Source organism: Colletotrichum fioriniae (genome assembly GCF_027942845.1).
Source record: "Colletotrichum fioriniae strain IMI 355084 chromosome Unknown scaffold_11, whole genome shotgun sequence".
NCBI classification, from domain to species: domain Eukaryota; kingdom Fungi; phylum Ascomycota; class Sordariomycetes; order Glomerellales; family Glomerellaceae; genus Colletotrichum; species Colletotrichum fioriniae.
Genome location: NW_027076847.1, coordinates 875,942 through 891,793, shown reverse-complemented (window position 1 = coordinate 891,793; position 15,852 = coordinate 875,942). Strand labels below are relative to the sequence as shown.

Below are 15,852 nucleotides of genomic sequence, written 5' to 3'. Positions count from 1 at the left end.
CTTCAACTAAGGAGTAAAGGCGAGTAGGATGGCCCAAGACACCGTAATCCTTGGCGGAGGATGCTGACATTGTTGGGGAACATGTAAGCTGGCGCGCTATGGTTGGGGATTGCACTTGGCCCTCCCAAGGTTTGCGTAATCCTCTCAAAGGCGCGGTGCCGTCTACTTCCACATGGATGAAATTTCATATTCTTAGTGTCGTGATGTTCCGAAACGGAGACTATGGACCCAATCTTCGCACGATCTGAATGCGCCGTCATGGCCAAAGCCACTTCGAAAATCAACCAAGGTACCTAACCTCAGGATTGGAGACTCCAGTAGCAGAATGAACCATCCTCGGACTGTCCTTGCGCAGGATACATGGAGCAATTTAGCCTTTGAAGTTATTATTATACAGGGTCTGAATCAGTCTTCCTCAAAGCAAACAGCCGAGATGGCTCCGTCGTCCGACCTTGGAGCCCCGGCTTTTCCCCGCCCCGCCCCCGGCCGGCCGGATCTCGGCACAGTTCATCGGCCAATCAAGCCGAAAACGGACGGGTCTCAATCCGGGCCCTGCCCGGATCTGACTGCTTGCAGATTAGTCCGACAGGAGGCACCTTAGTCCTGCATGCAAAGGGGTCGGTCAACTCGGACGCTGCATTTAAAGTGCTGCCTGCAAGATCCAGATGGTGCCGGTACCTTGATAATACTGGATGCCTAGCGATATATGGGTTTTTGATTCACATTTAACCGCAGATTCATCCAATCTTTGGTGGACATCACGACGGCACCGGGTCTCACCTGAAGGCATCCACAAACACTTACTCTGTCAGATCCTGTTTGATTCCAACAGTCCCATCGCCTAAGGTAGCTGAACGGCAGACACCCTGCCTGCCCCTCCGAGATCATCCCTGTACCAACACAATCGCAAAGTTGAAACCAACAAGTGGGTGATACCCCGCCAAACCAGCAAAACCGCTGCCTAAACACCACGGACTCAAAAGATCACGATATCCCGCTCTTGGCATCAAGTTCCCGCAGCTCAAGCTTCACACCACTCTCTCGCCCTCAACTTTCAATCCAAACCTCATCCAGATCTCGACTCATCGCCACAATGGACCCTTCGCCCCGTCCTCGCAACCCTCCACAACCACCCCCCATCTTCACAACCACTCCATCCCAAATTCTCACCACAATCAACACCCTCATCTCAACCCACCGCGCAGCCCAATCCTCCATTCCATCAACAATCTCACCCCAAGACGCAACCTACGCAAACACCCTCCTCCCCCTAGCCCACGCCGAAAACGCCCTCTACTCCACATCCTCCCTCCTCCTCTTCCACAACGCAGTCTCCCCAGACCAAGCAACCCGCTCCGCCTCCTCCCAAGCCCGCGCCCTCCTCCGCGACGCCGAACTTGAAGCCGCCAACAACGAAGCGCTCTTCAAGCTCGTCGACGCAGTCTACAACGACGCCGCCGAAACACGCTACCTGAACCCGGAAGCCAGGAACTATCTCCACAAGAAACACCGAGAATTCGTCAAAAATGGTCTACGTATTCCCGTTGGACCAGACCGGGACCGCTTCCGCGCAATCCGCGCCGAGATTGTGTCCCTCACGGCAGAATTCGCAAAGAACCTCGCCGAAGAGGATGTCTCGCTATGGTTCACCCCGCGAGAACTAGACGGCTTCCCTCCGGACGCCCTCGCTCGCCTCGAATCAGGGGATGACGATTACCCCGAGACGGCAGGAAAACTACGCATCAAGATCCCGCTCCACCTCTCCCACCTCCTCCGCACGGCGCACCGGCCCAACACACGCCGCCGCGCCAGGCTAGCTTACGACACCCGCTGCGCCGCCAACGTCTCGCTCTTCCGGCGCGTCGTCCTCCTCCGGCACGAGGCTGCCCGTCTGCTCGGCTATCCAGACCACGCGACGCTCAGCACGGAAGAAAAAATGGCTGGGTCCCCGGTCCACGTCACCTCCTTCCTCTCCTCTCTACGAGAGAAGCTAGCCCAGGGTGGACAGCGCGAAAAGGAACTCCTCCTAAAGCTCAAGAGGCGTAATGTCGAAGAGGAGAGGGGCGAGATTTATGATGGGAGGTTGTATACGTGGGACACCGCGTACTACACGAATCTGTTGCTGAAGGAGGGGTATGCTGTTGATCAGGAGCGGATTGCAGAGCATTTCCCGCTCGAGCAGACCGTGGAGGGCATGTTGGGTATCTTTAAGAGGCTGTTAGGGATGGAGTTTTGCGAGGTTGTTGGAACGGAGGCGAGGGATGCCTTGTCGAGCACGGGGAAGGGGGAAGATATCGTCTGGCATGAGGATGTGCGACTGTTTTCTGCGTGGGATTCTGCTGGTGAGGGGGGTGGATTTCTGGGATACCTTTACCTTGATCTCTATCATCGGGAGGGGAAGTATGGGAATCCGGCGAATTTCAGTCTCGTACCCGTAAGTACTCTCATTTCCCTATCCCATAGAGATCATCACAACATTCTTCCTTTCCTCTACTACACACTTTATGGCTGAGACTGACAATCTCCAGGGCTTCACAAACCCAAATCAAACCCGCACATACCCTCCACAGCCCTCCTCTGCTCCTTTTCCCTCCCGCCTCCTCCCCAGCATCATCCTCCCCAACCCTCCTCCGCCACACCGACGTGGTAACCCTCTTCCATGAACTAGGCCACGCGATCCACGACCTAGTCTCCCGTACCTCCTTTGCACGCTTCCACGGTCCCATGGGCACCGTCGTCGACTTCGGCGAGGCGCCCTCCCAAATGCTCGAGAACTGGTGCTGGAGCGCGGAGCAGCTGAAGGCCCTCGGCCGACATTACTCGTATCTTTCTGAGGAGTGTCTGCAGGATTGGCGGGAGAAGCAGGTTGCCAGTGGAGCGTCAGAAGAAGGAGGACGAGGAGATGGAGGGGAAGGACTAACGCAGCCGCCAGAACGAATCCCAGAGTCCGTCGTCGAGGGCCTCGTTGCCGCGAAACACGTAGGCCAGGGGCTGGGGACGCTACAGCAGCTTTTTATTAGCGTTTTCGATATGGCTGTGCATCAGTTGCCCGCGTCGACCATCACGCAGGAGGAACCAACAGCGACCGCTGCCGCTGGTGCTGTCGAAGGAGAAGCCGCCGTGGACTTTACGACGCTCTGGAACAGCCTTCGACGAGAAATCGTACCCACAGACGATCCGCCGCTCCTGCCAGGCGACGACACTAACTGGGGACACGGGTATACCAACATCGGACACCTGATGGATGAGTACGATGCCGGGTTCTATGGGTACTTTTTGTGAGTTTTTTCTTCTTTTCTTGGTCTTGATCTTACTCCCGTCGGCCCAGACATGCATGCATGCATGAAAGCTTGACTAACGGGGTTGGTATTTGTGACGAATAGCTCAAAGGTTTACGCGCAAGACATCTTCTCAACCATTTTCGAGGCGGACCCCATGAGCGCGGAAGCAGGGCGCAAGTATAGGTACGGCGTGCTGGAGAAGGGAGGCGGACAGCCCGAGATGACGACGTTGATGGAGTTTCTCGGTCGCGAGGTCCGGATGGAGCCTTTCTATGAGGAATTGGGATTACCGGTATAGACTCGCTCATTTCATCCAGGGGAGCAGTGATTCCTTGACATTGCGAACATCGTAGACCATGATACCTTGGATAGATTTTGGTGACACGAGCCTGTGAGGATAAATCAAGATGATACGACGGGTGAATAAGATTTTTCTGATTACACAAGGAAACAAAACATCGCACCGGAAAGAAAGATATAAATAAAATAAAAACCTAAATTGCTGGCTTTCCAATGGTGGGAAAGTGTCAAGGCATTGCTGCCGAAAATTGAGCCACTTGGAGGATCTAAAGATCTAATCCGTCCAGAACTACCATTCCTCAAATTATCTGGAGATACTTCGTTGGTGTTCCCAATTCCAAGGACTCATTTTCCTATCTGAGACGCCACACGACACGGACGATACTCTCCCAGCATATCCGCATGTTGTCCGGAACCGGTGCGGGGCACCCAACCCTCGCCGAAGCGGTCCCGGGTCACCTTCGGCATCGGGGTACTATCGGACTTGATACCATTTTCTCGCAAATCACGTAAATCACGTCTACTAATGCCGATGGATCAACAGGATGAAGTCAGCATCACTGCCGGCAATACATAGCAGCCATCCAGCTATGGCGAGACCATGCCACTCGTCCTCGTTGGAGAGCACAGATCCCAGTGACTAGGGTGGAAGAAAATGCCGATGATGGCAAACTTCACACACGAACCCCCTCCGGATGTCGCGTCCAGTGAAATTGGTGATATTGCATAGCGGTGCTGCTTATCTGACTTTCCCCGCATGCAAGTCGCAATGGCGTGAGCCAAAGGATGGATGGCTCCAGGAATCGCCATATCGCGTCGATTGACGCGATTGACTCTTGTGAGACCAGACTCGGTTGATGCCATATTTAAAGCAGGCTTAATAAAACAGCTGTGACACGCAACAGGAAGAACCATTGATGAAACTTGTCGCTTCGAGTGCTCAGAAGCAAGAAATAGATAAAAAAAAACAATCGCTTACAATGTCTACAACCACCACAACCCAAGTTCAGGCCGAGACGGCGCCCGTCAAGCTGACCTTGGCATACGACGACAAGATCCACAATCATGTATGCCATCGACACATCACTCGATGTATATCAAAAGAAAGATATTGACGACGACAACAGTACAAATACGCCGAATACTTGCCGGTGTACGACGAAAAGACATCCTTCCCCCCGCTGCAGCCATTTGAGTTCAACGACCGCGGTCTCGTAGCGAACAAGGAGAAGGCGAATCTCCTTCCCAAGGACAACAAAGAGATCAAAACTACGAAGCTGACACCTGTCATTGGCAGCGAGATCCGTGGTCTGCAACTATCTCAGCTCAACGACAGACAGAAAGATGAGCTTGCACTTCTCATTGCCGAACGCGGCGTCGTCATATTCCGAGACCAAGACTTCAAGGATATCAGCATCGAGAAACAAAAGGAATTTGGGAAATACTTTGGTCCTCTCCACATCCATGTTGGTAACCCTCTCCCTTTGGCATCTCGACCGCGAGTTTGCTGACAAGTTTCCAGCCCGTCGGCGCACATGTCAAGGACCATCTCGAGCTGCACAACATCTACCTGGGCCCGGACAATGAATATCGCAACCGGAGTAAAAGCAACAAACTCTCGACCATCGGGTACCACTCAGACGTGTCGTATGAGCACCAGTCACCGGGCGTCACGATCCTAACACTTCTCTCAGTACCTGAGACGGGCGGCGACACGGCGTGGGTTTCTCAGACAGCGGCGTATGCGCGATTGTCGAGGCCAATACAAGCCCTTCTCGAGGGGTTGAGGGCAGAACACAGCGGTTTCCCCCAAGCCGACAACGGTCGTCGAGACGGCAAATTTGTGCGGAGAGAGCCGGTCAAGTCGGAGCATCCCATTGTTCGGATTCATCCGGTATGCAATGTCGCAGCAACCTGTAGCTGGGAATAAAGTCCGATTTACTAATGTCTCCTGTGTGACAGGCCACTGGCCAAAAGGCGCTGTTCATCAACCCAGGCTTCACAAAGAGGATTGTCGGCCTTCGAGATGAGGAATCAGATGCACTGCTGAAACTCCTGTTCAAGGTTCGTGATATCACCATTCGGGATTCAGATCCCTGCTGACAAAAAGGAACAGCACATTAACCACGGCCAGGATTTCCAGGTCCGCGTCAAGTGGGAAGAGGGAACTGTCGCTCTTTGGGATAACAGAGTGACGGCGCACACTGCCATCTCTGACTACAATGTGCACAACCCACAGGAAGGGCTGCGACACGGCTTCCGGATCACCACTTTGGCTGATAAGCCGACGGGGGTCAATGGCTTAGAGTCCACGTGGTAGGTCGCATAACAGGATTCGGTCCGTTCAACACAAATCACGTAACGCTTGGGTCTGCAATTTGGACGCGTCTGAAGGCGCCGATGTGCTGTGTCGGCAACATTGAAATTTTGTCGGGGATCGTCGGACTGGTCGGACCACAGGGAGAACCATGAGAGCTCGGGAGTTGAAACGTGAAGTATGATTGTTGCGGGAGGAAGCACGGCGGGCCCTGCGTTCCTGCGATCACAACCAAGGACGCCCTGACAGCTCAGTGACGGAGTAACGCCGGGGGGGTTGACGGAGAAGCCGGATCCGTGCGCTCCATCGTGAAGTGCAATAATAGATCCGTATAATAGGTGCGCATAGCAATGCAGAAAGAAACCGCAGTGCGACCGAGAAAAGTGGATGGCGGCGATTATCAGGAAATGTGTGTATGGCTGTAACATGTCGGATGGATCGTGATGGAGATGAACTGGTGCAAGTTAATGGCGAAAGTTGGGGCTAGGCACGTGGCTGATCCGACAATCAGTCACTTAGGGCGGAGTGATCGTCCCCTGATTGTCGAGTTTTGATTCCTAATCGAGACCCAATGTTTTTTCTTTCTCGTACAGGCTGGAAAGCTGGTTGTTCTCTGGATAGAAGCGACGCGTGATAGGAGTGGAGATTGGATATCGTCGATATGTCGCGAGGTCAAGAGGTTCGTGTTGCTGAGGAATATGGGTTCGTGGTGGTTCTGGTGAGTGCGTGCCCGACTGACGAATAAACTGTGGAGACGAATAAGCCGAGGCACAATTCTTTTTTTTTCTTAGGCACCGCCGAACTGCGTGGGAGCCTCATGACCTCCTCTTACGACCCCTCTTACGAGGCCGGAGAGACCAGAGGAAATTCGAGACTCGGGAAGTTGTGCGGGGGGTAAGACGGGGCGCGATGGTGATGTGGTTGGCCGTTGGCGGCAGCGGCGTCGTGGCGGAGGCCGAAACAATGGGGACGGTGCGAGGCCCCTTTGATTCGCATCTCGTTCCCCGGAAGGGGCCCCGAATGATCCATTGAAGAGAGAAAAGAACACCACAAATCTGGGAGCCCCGAGGGGAAGACGGCGTGGGTTGCGTGGTTCGGGTGGGTGGGATGGAGGATTGGAGGGTTGGATGGGGAGAGTTGGCGTTGGTTCTCCCTCGGACGGCGACCGACAGACCGGTTAGACCTGTAGAATATGGCAAGAGACTGAGTTTTCTGGAGCTGGGGAAAGAAGAAAGAGACCGTGACACGCTGCGCACGCCGCCAAAAGGGCAAAAGACTGGAGATTTCTGGAGAATATTTGGGGCTTTGCTGGAGACTCTGGAGACATTTGGAGGTTGAGGGGAGAAAAGGGCCGAAAGAGAACAACGACGGCTCTGAAGAACGGAAAGCCGGAGGTGGGCCGTGAGGTTGTCACGGCGATATCTTTTTCCAGCATCTCTGGTTCTTTCCATACCTTTTTTTTTTTTCCCTCTTTCTTTCCATGTGCTTTCCATAACGACGTCATCTGATGTTTGGTGTTGGCGGGGCTGAATTGAATTGATACGTACTACCGTAATTTGTGTGAGGAAGGAACTTGGGAGGATGTGAGGCAGGGGTAGGGGCTTCGGGCAAGTGCTGTGGTTCAATCAAGATTTCTTAGGCCCCGTTTGGCAGAGCTTGTTTGGCTGTGTCTCTCATCATCCAAGACTTTTACTGAGACTCGAGGAAGTGGCTCTCTTGCCCTTGGCTTTCGTTTTGTGCTTTCACTTGGCAAGCAGTACGCAGTAAACCATTTCGGGTTCGAATTGCAAGGGAAGGAAGGGCCAACGGGACCAAGTGCATTCGGCAAGAAGGTAGCGATCGGGACCTGCCTTGAGAAGTTGCCTGGGATGACTGACCAACTTGGCACGAGATCCGATCCACCCGGTCGGGAAGCAGCTTGGCGATGATTGGCAACGCGACTGCATTTCGTGTCGTCCCGCTTGTCATCGTGCCTTCCCACTGGTGCGCAATAGGCAGTGACGTGGGCAGCAATTCCGGCAGCGCCTGCCGTCCCTCTGCCCCGGCACCATTTCGTCGTCTGTCCAGGGAAGGGCTCACCTCATGTATCTTTGCACCCAACAATAGCTGACCCAATACATTCCGTGTCACATCACGATGGCCTCATCTCATCGCCCCTCTTTCGGTCTATGTACTCGGTACCTTACCTAATGTGATGGCAAGGAACCTTCAGATAGAAGAGAAGAGTCACGTGTGTTGTGAGTTGCTCACCTCACCACCACAACGTTTCACCAAGCTTCATCTGGAAGAAGTCTGTCGTTGACCATATGTTCACCACGCAGACCCATCAAATACTAAGTTGCTCACTTCTCAAATAACAACTCTGCAATCCGAGTGTGCCGTGAAAGAATCTCCAGAGAATTCGACCACCCGCTCGTGTAGTGTACCCCGGCCCCGGTTCCTCCGGCACACCCTGCACATAACCTTTCCCTTAGTGTACCGGTACCATTACTTACCTACACAAAAACGGCTTTCTCTGGTACCGCACACCAAGTTTATGCGCAAAAGATACTTTGCATTGTAAAACGGCCCAGAGCGGATCCGGCAGCTTTACATCATCTCACGCCCCCCTGGTTTTTCCACAAAACGCACTTCGTCCACCAACGTCATCCAGCTGCTGCTCAATCTCACGACTCTCTTCCACGCCGTGCCAGGGAACAATTGACAGACCATGTTATCCCCGGCAATTACTGTCGCTGTTTGGCCTGGTCTGTTTCCACAATTCCCAAGAATCCCATGATTCTCATCCCTAGAGCCGCATTGGTAATGTGGTGTACACTGACACTATACAGAGGTACTGGACCAGGCCTCCATAATTCGCCCACGCATCCAATGACATCCACAGAATCTCCATCTTCGTCCCCTCGGCTTCCTTCTCGTCTATGAAGTCTCTTCTCTCTGCCTGACACCAGAAAAGATGGGGAACGGGCCGATTCCTTCAACCTGGAGACCCCGGGCCCCGGACGGCAACACCTCGGTGGCATACGGTGGCACCGCCGTCCATCCCAAGTCATCGGGCACGCTCTCTGGAGTTTCTGGAGTGAAGTCTCCCTCGCACATTGACCGACTCCAAGGCCTCGGTCCTCTCTTGACGTCACGCCCCCGGCCGACTGAGACTGGACGCCCCCAACTCTGCCCACCCATTCAGCAGCACAAGCGTACTGCGCTTGCGAGCGGCTCTCAATCCTCGTCTCGTCTGTCGATCGACGAAACATTCATATAATACTGCCCGCCATGTCCTCCCCAAACACGGCTTGTTCTGTCTCGGACGAACCATCATTGGCACATCTCTCCATCATCTTCACCAAACACCACCGCCAACAACACAACACAAATCGCCGCCCAACATGGGGTTCTCGACGATTGAGTTCGACAAATACAATCCTTCCTCCGAGAAGGCAAGCGATGCCCGCCAGGACCTCGCACACCTCGACTACTCCCCGCTGAAGCGCATCTCGGGGCGGTCATGGGCCATGGGTATCCTCATCTCCATGGGTGGCATGGTCTTTGGCTATGACACGGGTCAGATCTCCGGATTCCTGGAGATGCCCGACTTTCTCGACCGGTTCGGCGAGCACAAGGCCGACGGCTCCATCAAGTTCAGCAACGTCCGCTCCGGTCTGATCGTCGGTCTCCTCTCCATCGGTACCCTCATCGGTGCCTTGTGCGCCGCCCCCATCGCCGACAAGTTTGGTCGCCGGTACTCCATCTCCTTCTGGTGCCTCATCACTTCCATCGGTTTCGTCATCCAAATTGCCGCTGAAAGAGCATGGGAACAAATCATGGTTGGCCGCTTGGTCGCTGGCTTCGGTGTCGGTGCTCTCAGTCTCATTGTTCCCATGTTCCAGGCCGAGACCGCACCGCCATGGATTCGCGGTGCCCTCGTTTGCGCCTATCAGCTTTTCATCACCCTCGGCATTTTCCTCGCCGCGTGTTTGTAAGTGCACATCCAACGCAGCATTAATAGTACAGACATCTAACAGAGATATAGCAACTACGGTACTGTCACGCATCTCGAAAACAGCTCAGGCTCCTGGCGCATCGTCATCGGTCTTGGTTGGCTCTGGACCATCATCCTCGGCGTTGGCATTCTTGCCTTCCCCGAGACTCCGCGTTATGACTACCGCATGGGCAACATTGAGCGCGCCAAAAACACTCTTTGCCGAGTTTACGGCGCTCCCGAGAACCACTACAGCATTCACATCCAACTCGAGGAGATTGAGAGCAAGCTCCGAGCCGAGTCGCAAATCAAGGGCAACGCTGTCCAGGAATTCTCTGGCATGTTTAAGGCTCCTAAGATGGCCCAGCGTATCGCCTTGGGTTGTGGGCTGCAAATGCTCCAGCAACTCACTGGTGCCAACTACTTCTTTTATTACGGTGAGTCCTCTCAATCCAAAGCGTTCCGCTAAGTTATGGATTCTAATTTGCCTCCAGGAACCACTATCTTCTCGTCAGTGAACATCAACTCCTTCATCACGCAGATCATTCTGAACGCCATTAACTTTGGAACCACCTTCATTGGTCTCTACATTGTTGAACACTACGGTAGACGCAAGTCTTTGATGGTCGGCTCTGGCTGGATGTTTATCTGCTTCTTGATCTTTGCTTCCGTCGGTCACTTCAGCCTGGATCGTGAGAACCCTCAAGCTACTGTCGGCCCCGGCATCGTGCTCATCGTTTTCGCCTCTCTCTTCATTCTGGGCTTTGCCACTACCTGGGGACCCATGGTAAGTCATTGAGTGTCCGCCCTTTTAACGCTCATCGAACCATAAACTAACTTGTTCAAGATCTGGACCATCCAAGCCGAACTCTTCCCGTCGAGATACCGCGCCAAGGCAATGTCCCTCTCCACCGCCAGCAACTGGATCTGGAACTTCTTCATCGGCTTCTTCTCTCCCTTCATCACTGGCGCCATTGACTTCCGATACGGTTACGTTTTTGCCGGATGCAACCTAGTTGCTGGCTTTGTTGTCTACTTCTTCGTCATCGAGGGCCAGGGACGCACTTTGGAGGAAATTGACACCATGTACTTGGAGGGCGTTAAGCCTTGGAAGAGCACGCAATGGGTACCTCCCTCTGCCGAGGAAATGCACCGCATCCGCCAGAAGGCCGGTACAGACCTTGATGCCAGCGTCAGCGATGGTGGCGTGCAGAGTGAGAAGGGCGAGGGCCTCCAACCTAAGAGCGCCGTCGACGGAACCTCTCACCAGGAGAGAGTCTAAGGCGAGGAGGGTTAGGATTCCCTACCAACTCCACCATATTACAGCTGCAATGTGGTTGGAGAAAGTGAGGGACTCTCGGATTTAACTTTTACATCTAATGAGTTTGCATGGCACGGCGTTGAGGCATTGGGAGCGGAAATACCACTCACACCATGATATTTTATGCAATATACCAGAATCAATTCAACACAAAAAAGAATACTTGAATTGCCTAATCAGTCTCCTAACGTGACCTCAAGTCTTCAAAGATAATGCCTATTGCCATGCATTCGAAATGTTCACCACTTGCTCTGGCTCGTTCACACGGCAAACAGAATTCGCTTCCAACGTCACCATGCTTCTACCGTTCGAATCCTTCCGGACTGATCTCCTCCCCCCGCGACGAATCCCACCTGCGGGGTCTGATGCACACCACCCAACCAGTGCCCGCTATTGGAGCCAACACACCAAATCACACACCACACACACCTGTCGAGATCCGACCGAACAGCCGGGCTCTTTATCACGGATCGACAAAGGGACATGCAGATGTGCCATCGAGATGAATCATGGACTTGCTCATAAACTCCTCCCATTCACCGCCGCAATCCGATCTCTCGCACCCACCTCACCGTCAGAGACATCTCGGTGAGACTTCGACGTCAATTGGATCTCGCAGCGGGAGAATCTCGATCGCCTCTACCCTGACTGGCTCTAACTTCCCCTTCCGCAAGACCTACCTAGTACCTTACTTTAGGTACGAAAGGCACTTGCGACCGCAACAGGCGACGCTGCGCAGCGCTGCGCAGCGACAGACTTGAATTACAGGTAGACGTCAACCAAATCCCCCAATCCAAAAAAGATCTGAGCTCGGAACTGCCTATTCGCAAGAGAAGAAAGACTTCGGGGTGCAAGGTGGGCCGTCGATCCGTGGACAGAGAAAAGCACACCGCTTTGCCGCCACTCGATCTCACTCACCGACATAATCAATTACAGTCACGTATGAAAGTTTCACGTCGCAGAAATCGGCAGGCTCACGTCTCATTTCAATAAGAGTACCAAAACACGCTCCGACTCAATTCGTTTGAAATCGAAGAACCTGCGTAAGGCAAAGGAAGAGGAATTCCGTAATGTGGAAGAGAAAGGGAAAGAGCAAGCCGGCTTCTCCTCCGCCTCATCCTCCTCCTCCTTCGGAAATCGGCCTGGGCTCCGCAACCGCACCCGCATCCGCATCTCCACCCGAGATCTCCGGAAAACCAGGCTCCGCTTTCCTCCTCTCCGAACCCGAGGCCTCGGCCCCTCCCTTGGCTTACGGTATCGGTAACGGTCTCTCCGATCCGAACCCCTCCAACACCACCGGCATCGCCACAGGCCTCAACCTCGCCCTCCCACCTGACCAACCCCCGCTGATATCATCCTTCCCGACCCAAGACGAATGCCTAGCGCACCTCCGCCTCTTAACAGCCTTTGATCGCCTCAAGACGGAAACAGGGTACCGTGATGGTCTGTGGGATATCTGGGATGCGCGGGCCGGCACTAGCACTACTTCCACGAAACACCCTCACACACGCAACCGTGATAGCAATGCCAACAACAGCGAAGAATATGGTCACAAGACCACCAAGAAAGCACCAATAGACCCGGATACTGGATCCGAACCTGAACTCGACCTCGATATCCTAATCAGGCTCCGCGAAAAGAGGTGGGCAATCTACCTCGGCCGCGCCGTAGACCGCTACGCAGCATGGTGGCGGGGTTTCGACCCAAACATGCTCCTCGAGAGCGACATGCTTGTCGTTGAAACCAAACCTGGTCAGCCATTCTCCTCGTCCGACAGCGGAGGGTCACGTCAGGATCAGAGCGGAACTGAGGGGGAGGATGAGTCTGGGGGCAGTAGACAGCGCCGGACCCGGGCCCGGTATGAAGGATTCCCCGAGTCGAAGCTGATGGTTTGGCGCGAGGAGATGCTGCCACCTCTGGATGTTTTGCTCGTCTGGCACGCGCATATGCTCAACCCAAGACTCTATCTCGAAGTCCGCATCCCCCATTGTCTAGTCCTAGTCACCATCATCGTCAATATACTGACAATCATTAAGGACTGCCTCCGATACGGCTACAACTCCCTATGGGCAGCAGGTATCCCTTGGTCCAATGTCAACGCCGCCATCGTCGGCCCAACGTTCGGCTACGTCGTCTCGCACGCCTGCAAAGCACATTGGGAAACGCACACGAATCTCGCCTGGCGTAACGAAGACGATCCAGACGCCAAAGATATTCCATGCCCCGCGTGTTCTACCGTGGTCTCCATCCCGTGGACGACATGCGGAATGCCACGGGGCTATTCAGGTGCAAAGTGAGTTTCATCCCTTTCGGCAGTCCACTCCAGACTTCCTACGTAGTGAATTCAGCATCCCGCCATCATGGAAGTCAAAGATTTGACAAGACGTCCAAAGACAACTCGACATCGTAGGCCAAGGCCTCGCCGACGGGCGCCTAGCCCATACATGCCCCTCATGCGGACTCAAAACAACCCACGATTCGCTGCGTGCAGCAAAATTTCGCGACGATATCCGGGCCTCGATAGATTCCAACCACGCCATGCCGGGAACAATTCTCGACCTCGATACAGGCCTCCCAATACCTTTGCAGTACGCCTCAGACAACACGTCAGGGGAATGCCCAGACCGGTTCTTTCCCGTGCGCCTCGCCCGTCGCGGACTCTTTGCCCACATGCTCGAAATCTTTAATTCGGGAAGTGACTTCTCGCCGAGCATGACGGCCGTGCGAGATGTCATGGAAGAGAAATTTACCGGTAAATTTGCAGATCCCAAGAACCTCCGTGAAGTGATGAACCGGCCTGGCCACGAAAATGTGACGACGGCCTTCCGTCCGGGTTTAGATGCGAAACGGCAGACAAGGAAGATGATGTCACGGTACTGGGAGAACTCGTCGCCTTTTTCCATTGACCTTGTAGGATGCGTGATGCGCCAAGCAACATTCACTGAAAAGATATGCAAGGTGAGGGCTTCCTCTCTTCACGCACTGAGTTGGCCAGTTGACTGACCTTGACAGCTCAACTGGTTGCACTTTCCTGCAGCGCGAGACATCGTGACAAAACTTTTGGAAAAGTACGCCCGTTTCGTCGAGGTCATCGCTATTGCCTCGTCCACGGAGGACAAAGTTGCCGTCCCAACACTCGACGTTGACCTCGCGTGGCACACGCACCAGCTCTCTCCTCAGTCCTACCTCGACTTCACACTCGCAAAGACGGGGGCGTTTGTAGATCACAATGACAAAGTTGACGAGGATAGACTAAGCACAGCCTTTGAGTGGACAAGTAAGACGTACCAGGAAAAGTACGGTGACATGTACTCCGAGTGCAAGTGCTGGTACTGCGAAAGTAAGTGTCCCTATCAGTACCACCCTAAAGCAACATCATCTTGATCTTGGCAGCCAGAGCCAGAAGTCATGATATCGCAAGTCCTCGCTGCTCGGCGCACTCCGATGGTGATAGCTACAGTCAAATTGGCCGTAATTACTGACTGCAGATGCGTTATCTATAGCCGTCAGGGTGATGGCCCTGCCTACGACCAAGATGTTTGGAATAGGCAAAGACGAAAAGCGTAAGGCATCTTGCAACCACTACGCTTCCCCGCGCCCCCATGTGTGCCTGTGTTACTTTTAGAATCGGCCACACATTCTCACCAAACCCCTGCTAAGCGTATATGTAACTCAGTTCTCGAAGGATGGCATGCAGCCTCCAAGGCTAACAATGTGCCCATGCCGCCAGCCGCCGAGTCTGCACATGTCTCGTCGCATCCGGCGGTGCACACCAACGAGACGACAGCGCAGCGAACAACGACACGTCCGTTGCGTTCTGAGTTCAGGAATAGACTGGAGGAAACGCATTCCAAGGCGCGCAAGAGGGCAAGCGAGACATTCAAGGCGGATTCTGAAAAGCGCATGGGACCTCGCGGTGAAGATAAGACGTCGTTCTGGGGTAAAGATATCGCCGTGGACGGACCTTGGGCATCGGTCTTGGCCGCCGCGACAACGAGTGCCATGTATCCCGCTGGGCCAGGCTTCGTCAACATGGGGCCCGGAGCTGTAGGTAGCTGCGCGACGGGAACGTGTGGAGGAGCTACTGGTTGCGGCTCCGAGTTGCTGGGCATGTGCTCGGCAGGGTGTGTCGGGGTGAGTGGTCCTTCTTCGTTTGGTCAAGCTTATTACGTTCTGCGGGATATCTCCCTCCCCTGCAATCTTCTTATCGCTGCCGAGGCTTGAAGTTGCTCTGAATCTTGACTGATATCCAACTTACGGCGACAGAATGCCTGGTTTGGCGGAAAGGCCGGATGTACAGGTCTAGGCGAAGGCGCGTTTGAGTTCTGAGAAACGGTCAAACTGTCAGACTGTCGATAAGACACGGAGGCTAGGCGGGGGATAGTAGTCGGCCGAGATATTCTCCATGATAATGAGTGGCGTGTGTGTGAAGTCGCAACTCGGTGCCGCTTAAGCTTATTCAGATGCAAGGTCCGATCGGAGGTCGGGATGTGGGCTCGTTTGCGTCTTGCCATGCTGGGGAGGTCCGCCTCGCACGAGTAATGGGATTTTGGGAAAGCCAGCCTATGGGGACGGGCAACGCTACTACGAGGTATGGCGGGAAACTATGTTTAATGGCCAAGCAGCGAATCCGAGCCCATGTTGTACACCGCTT

General features: G+C 54.1%; 5 protein-coding genes across 5 annotated transcripts; all 5 read left to right on the top strand.

Annotated features, from left to right (window-relative positions):
• Nucleotides 1-1,093: 1,093 nt before the first annotated feature.
• Nucleotides 1,094-3,579, top strand: N0V96_008873 (uncharacterized protein; the record flags this gene model as incomplete). The annotated part of the gene is made up of 3 exons (XM_053188808.1): nucleotides 1,094-2,342; nucleotides 2,669-3,278; nucleotides 3,384-3,579. 3 exons carry the CDS (start codon nucleotides 1,094-1,096, stop codon nucleotides 3,577-3,579), a joined length of 2,055 nt encoding a protein of 684 aa, XP_053053574.1.
• Nucleotides 3,580-4,561: 982 nt separating this feature from the next.
• N0V96_008872 (uncharacterized protein) lies at nucleotides 4,562-5,901 on the top strand (the record flags this gene model as incomplete). Its single annotated transcript, XM_053188807.1, has 5 exons — nucleotides 4,562-4,648; nucleotides 4,709-5,047; nucleotides 5,104-5,475; nucleotides 5,544-5,645; nucleotides 5,698-5,901. The coding sequence occupies 5 exons, from the start codon at nucleotides 4,562-4,564 to the stop codon at nucleotides 5,899-5,901; spliced, it is 1,104 nt and encodes a 367-aa protein (XP_053053573.1).
• Nucleotides 5,902-9,284: 3,383 nt separating this feature from the next.
• HXT5_2 (hexose transporter hxt5) lies at nucleotides 9,285-11,159 on the top strand (the record flags this gene model as incomplete). The annotated part of the gene is made up of 4 exons (XM_053188806.1): nucleotides 9,285-9,874; nucleotides 9,929-10,314; nucleotides 10,372-10,664; nucleotides 10,725-11,159. The coding sequence occupies 4 exons, from the start codon at nucleotides 9,285-9,287 to the stop codon at nucleotides 11,157-11,159; spliced, it is 1,704 nt and encodes a 567-aa protein (XP_053053572.1).
• A 1,109-nt stretch (nucleotides 11,160-12,268) lies between these two features.
• Nucleotides 12,269-13,495, top strand: N0V96_008870 (uncharacterized protein; the record flags this gene model as incomplete). The annotated part of the gene is made up of 1 exon (XM_053188805.2): nucleotides 12,269-13,495. One exon carries the CDS (start codon nucleotides 12,269-12,271, stop codon nucleotides 13,493-13,495), a length of 1,227 nt encoding a protein of 408 aa, XP_053053571.2.
• Nucleotides 13,496-13,736: 241 nt separating this feature from the next.
• On the top strand, nucleotides 13,737-15,422 carry N0V96_008869 (uncharacterized protein; the record flags this gene model as incomplete). The annotated part of the gene is made up of 4 exons (XM_065758470.1): nucleotides 13,737-14,156; nucleotides 14,211-14,538; nucleotides 14,702-14,761; nucleotides 14,875-15,422. The coding sequence occupies 4 exons, from the start codon at nucleotides 13,737-13,739 to the stop codon at nucleotides 15,420-15,422; spliced, it is 1,356 nt and encodes a 451-aa protein (XP_065612863.1).
• Nucleotides 15,423-15,852: the final 430 nt, after the last annotated feature.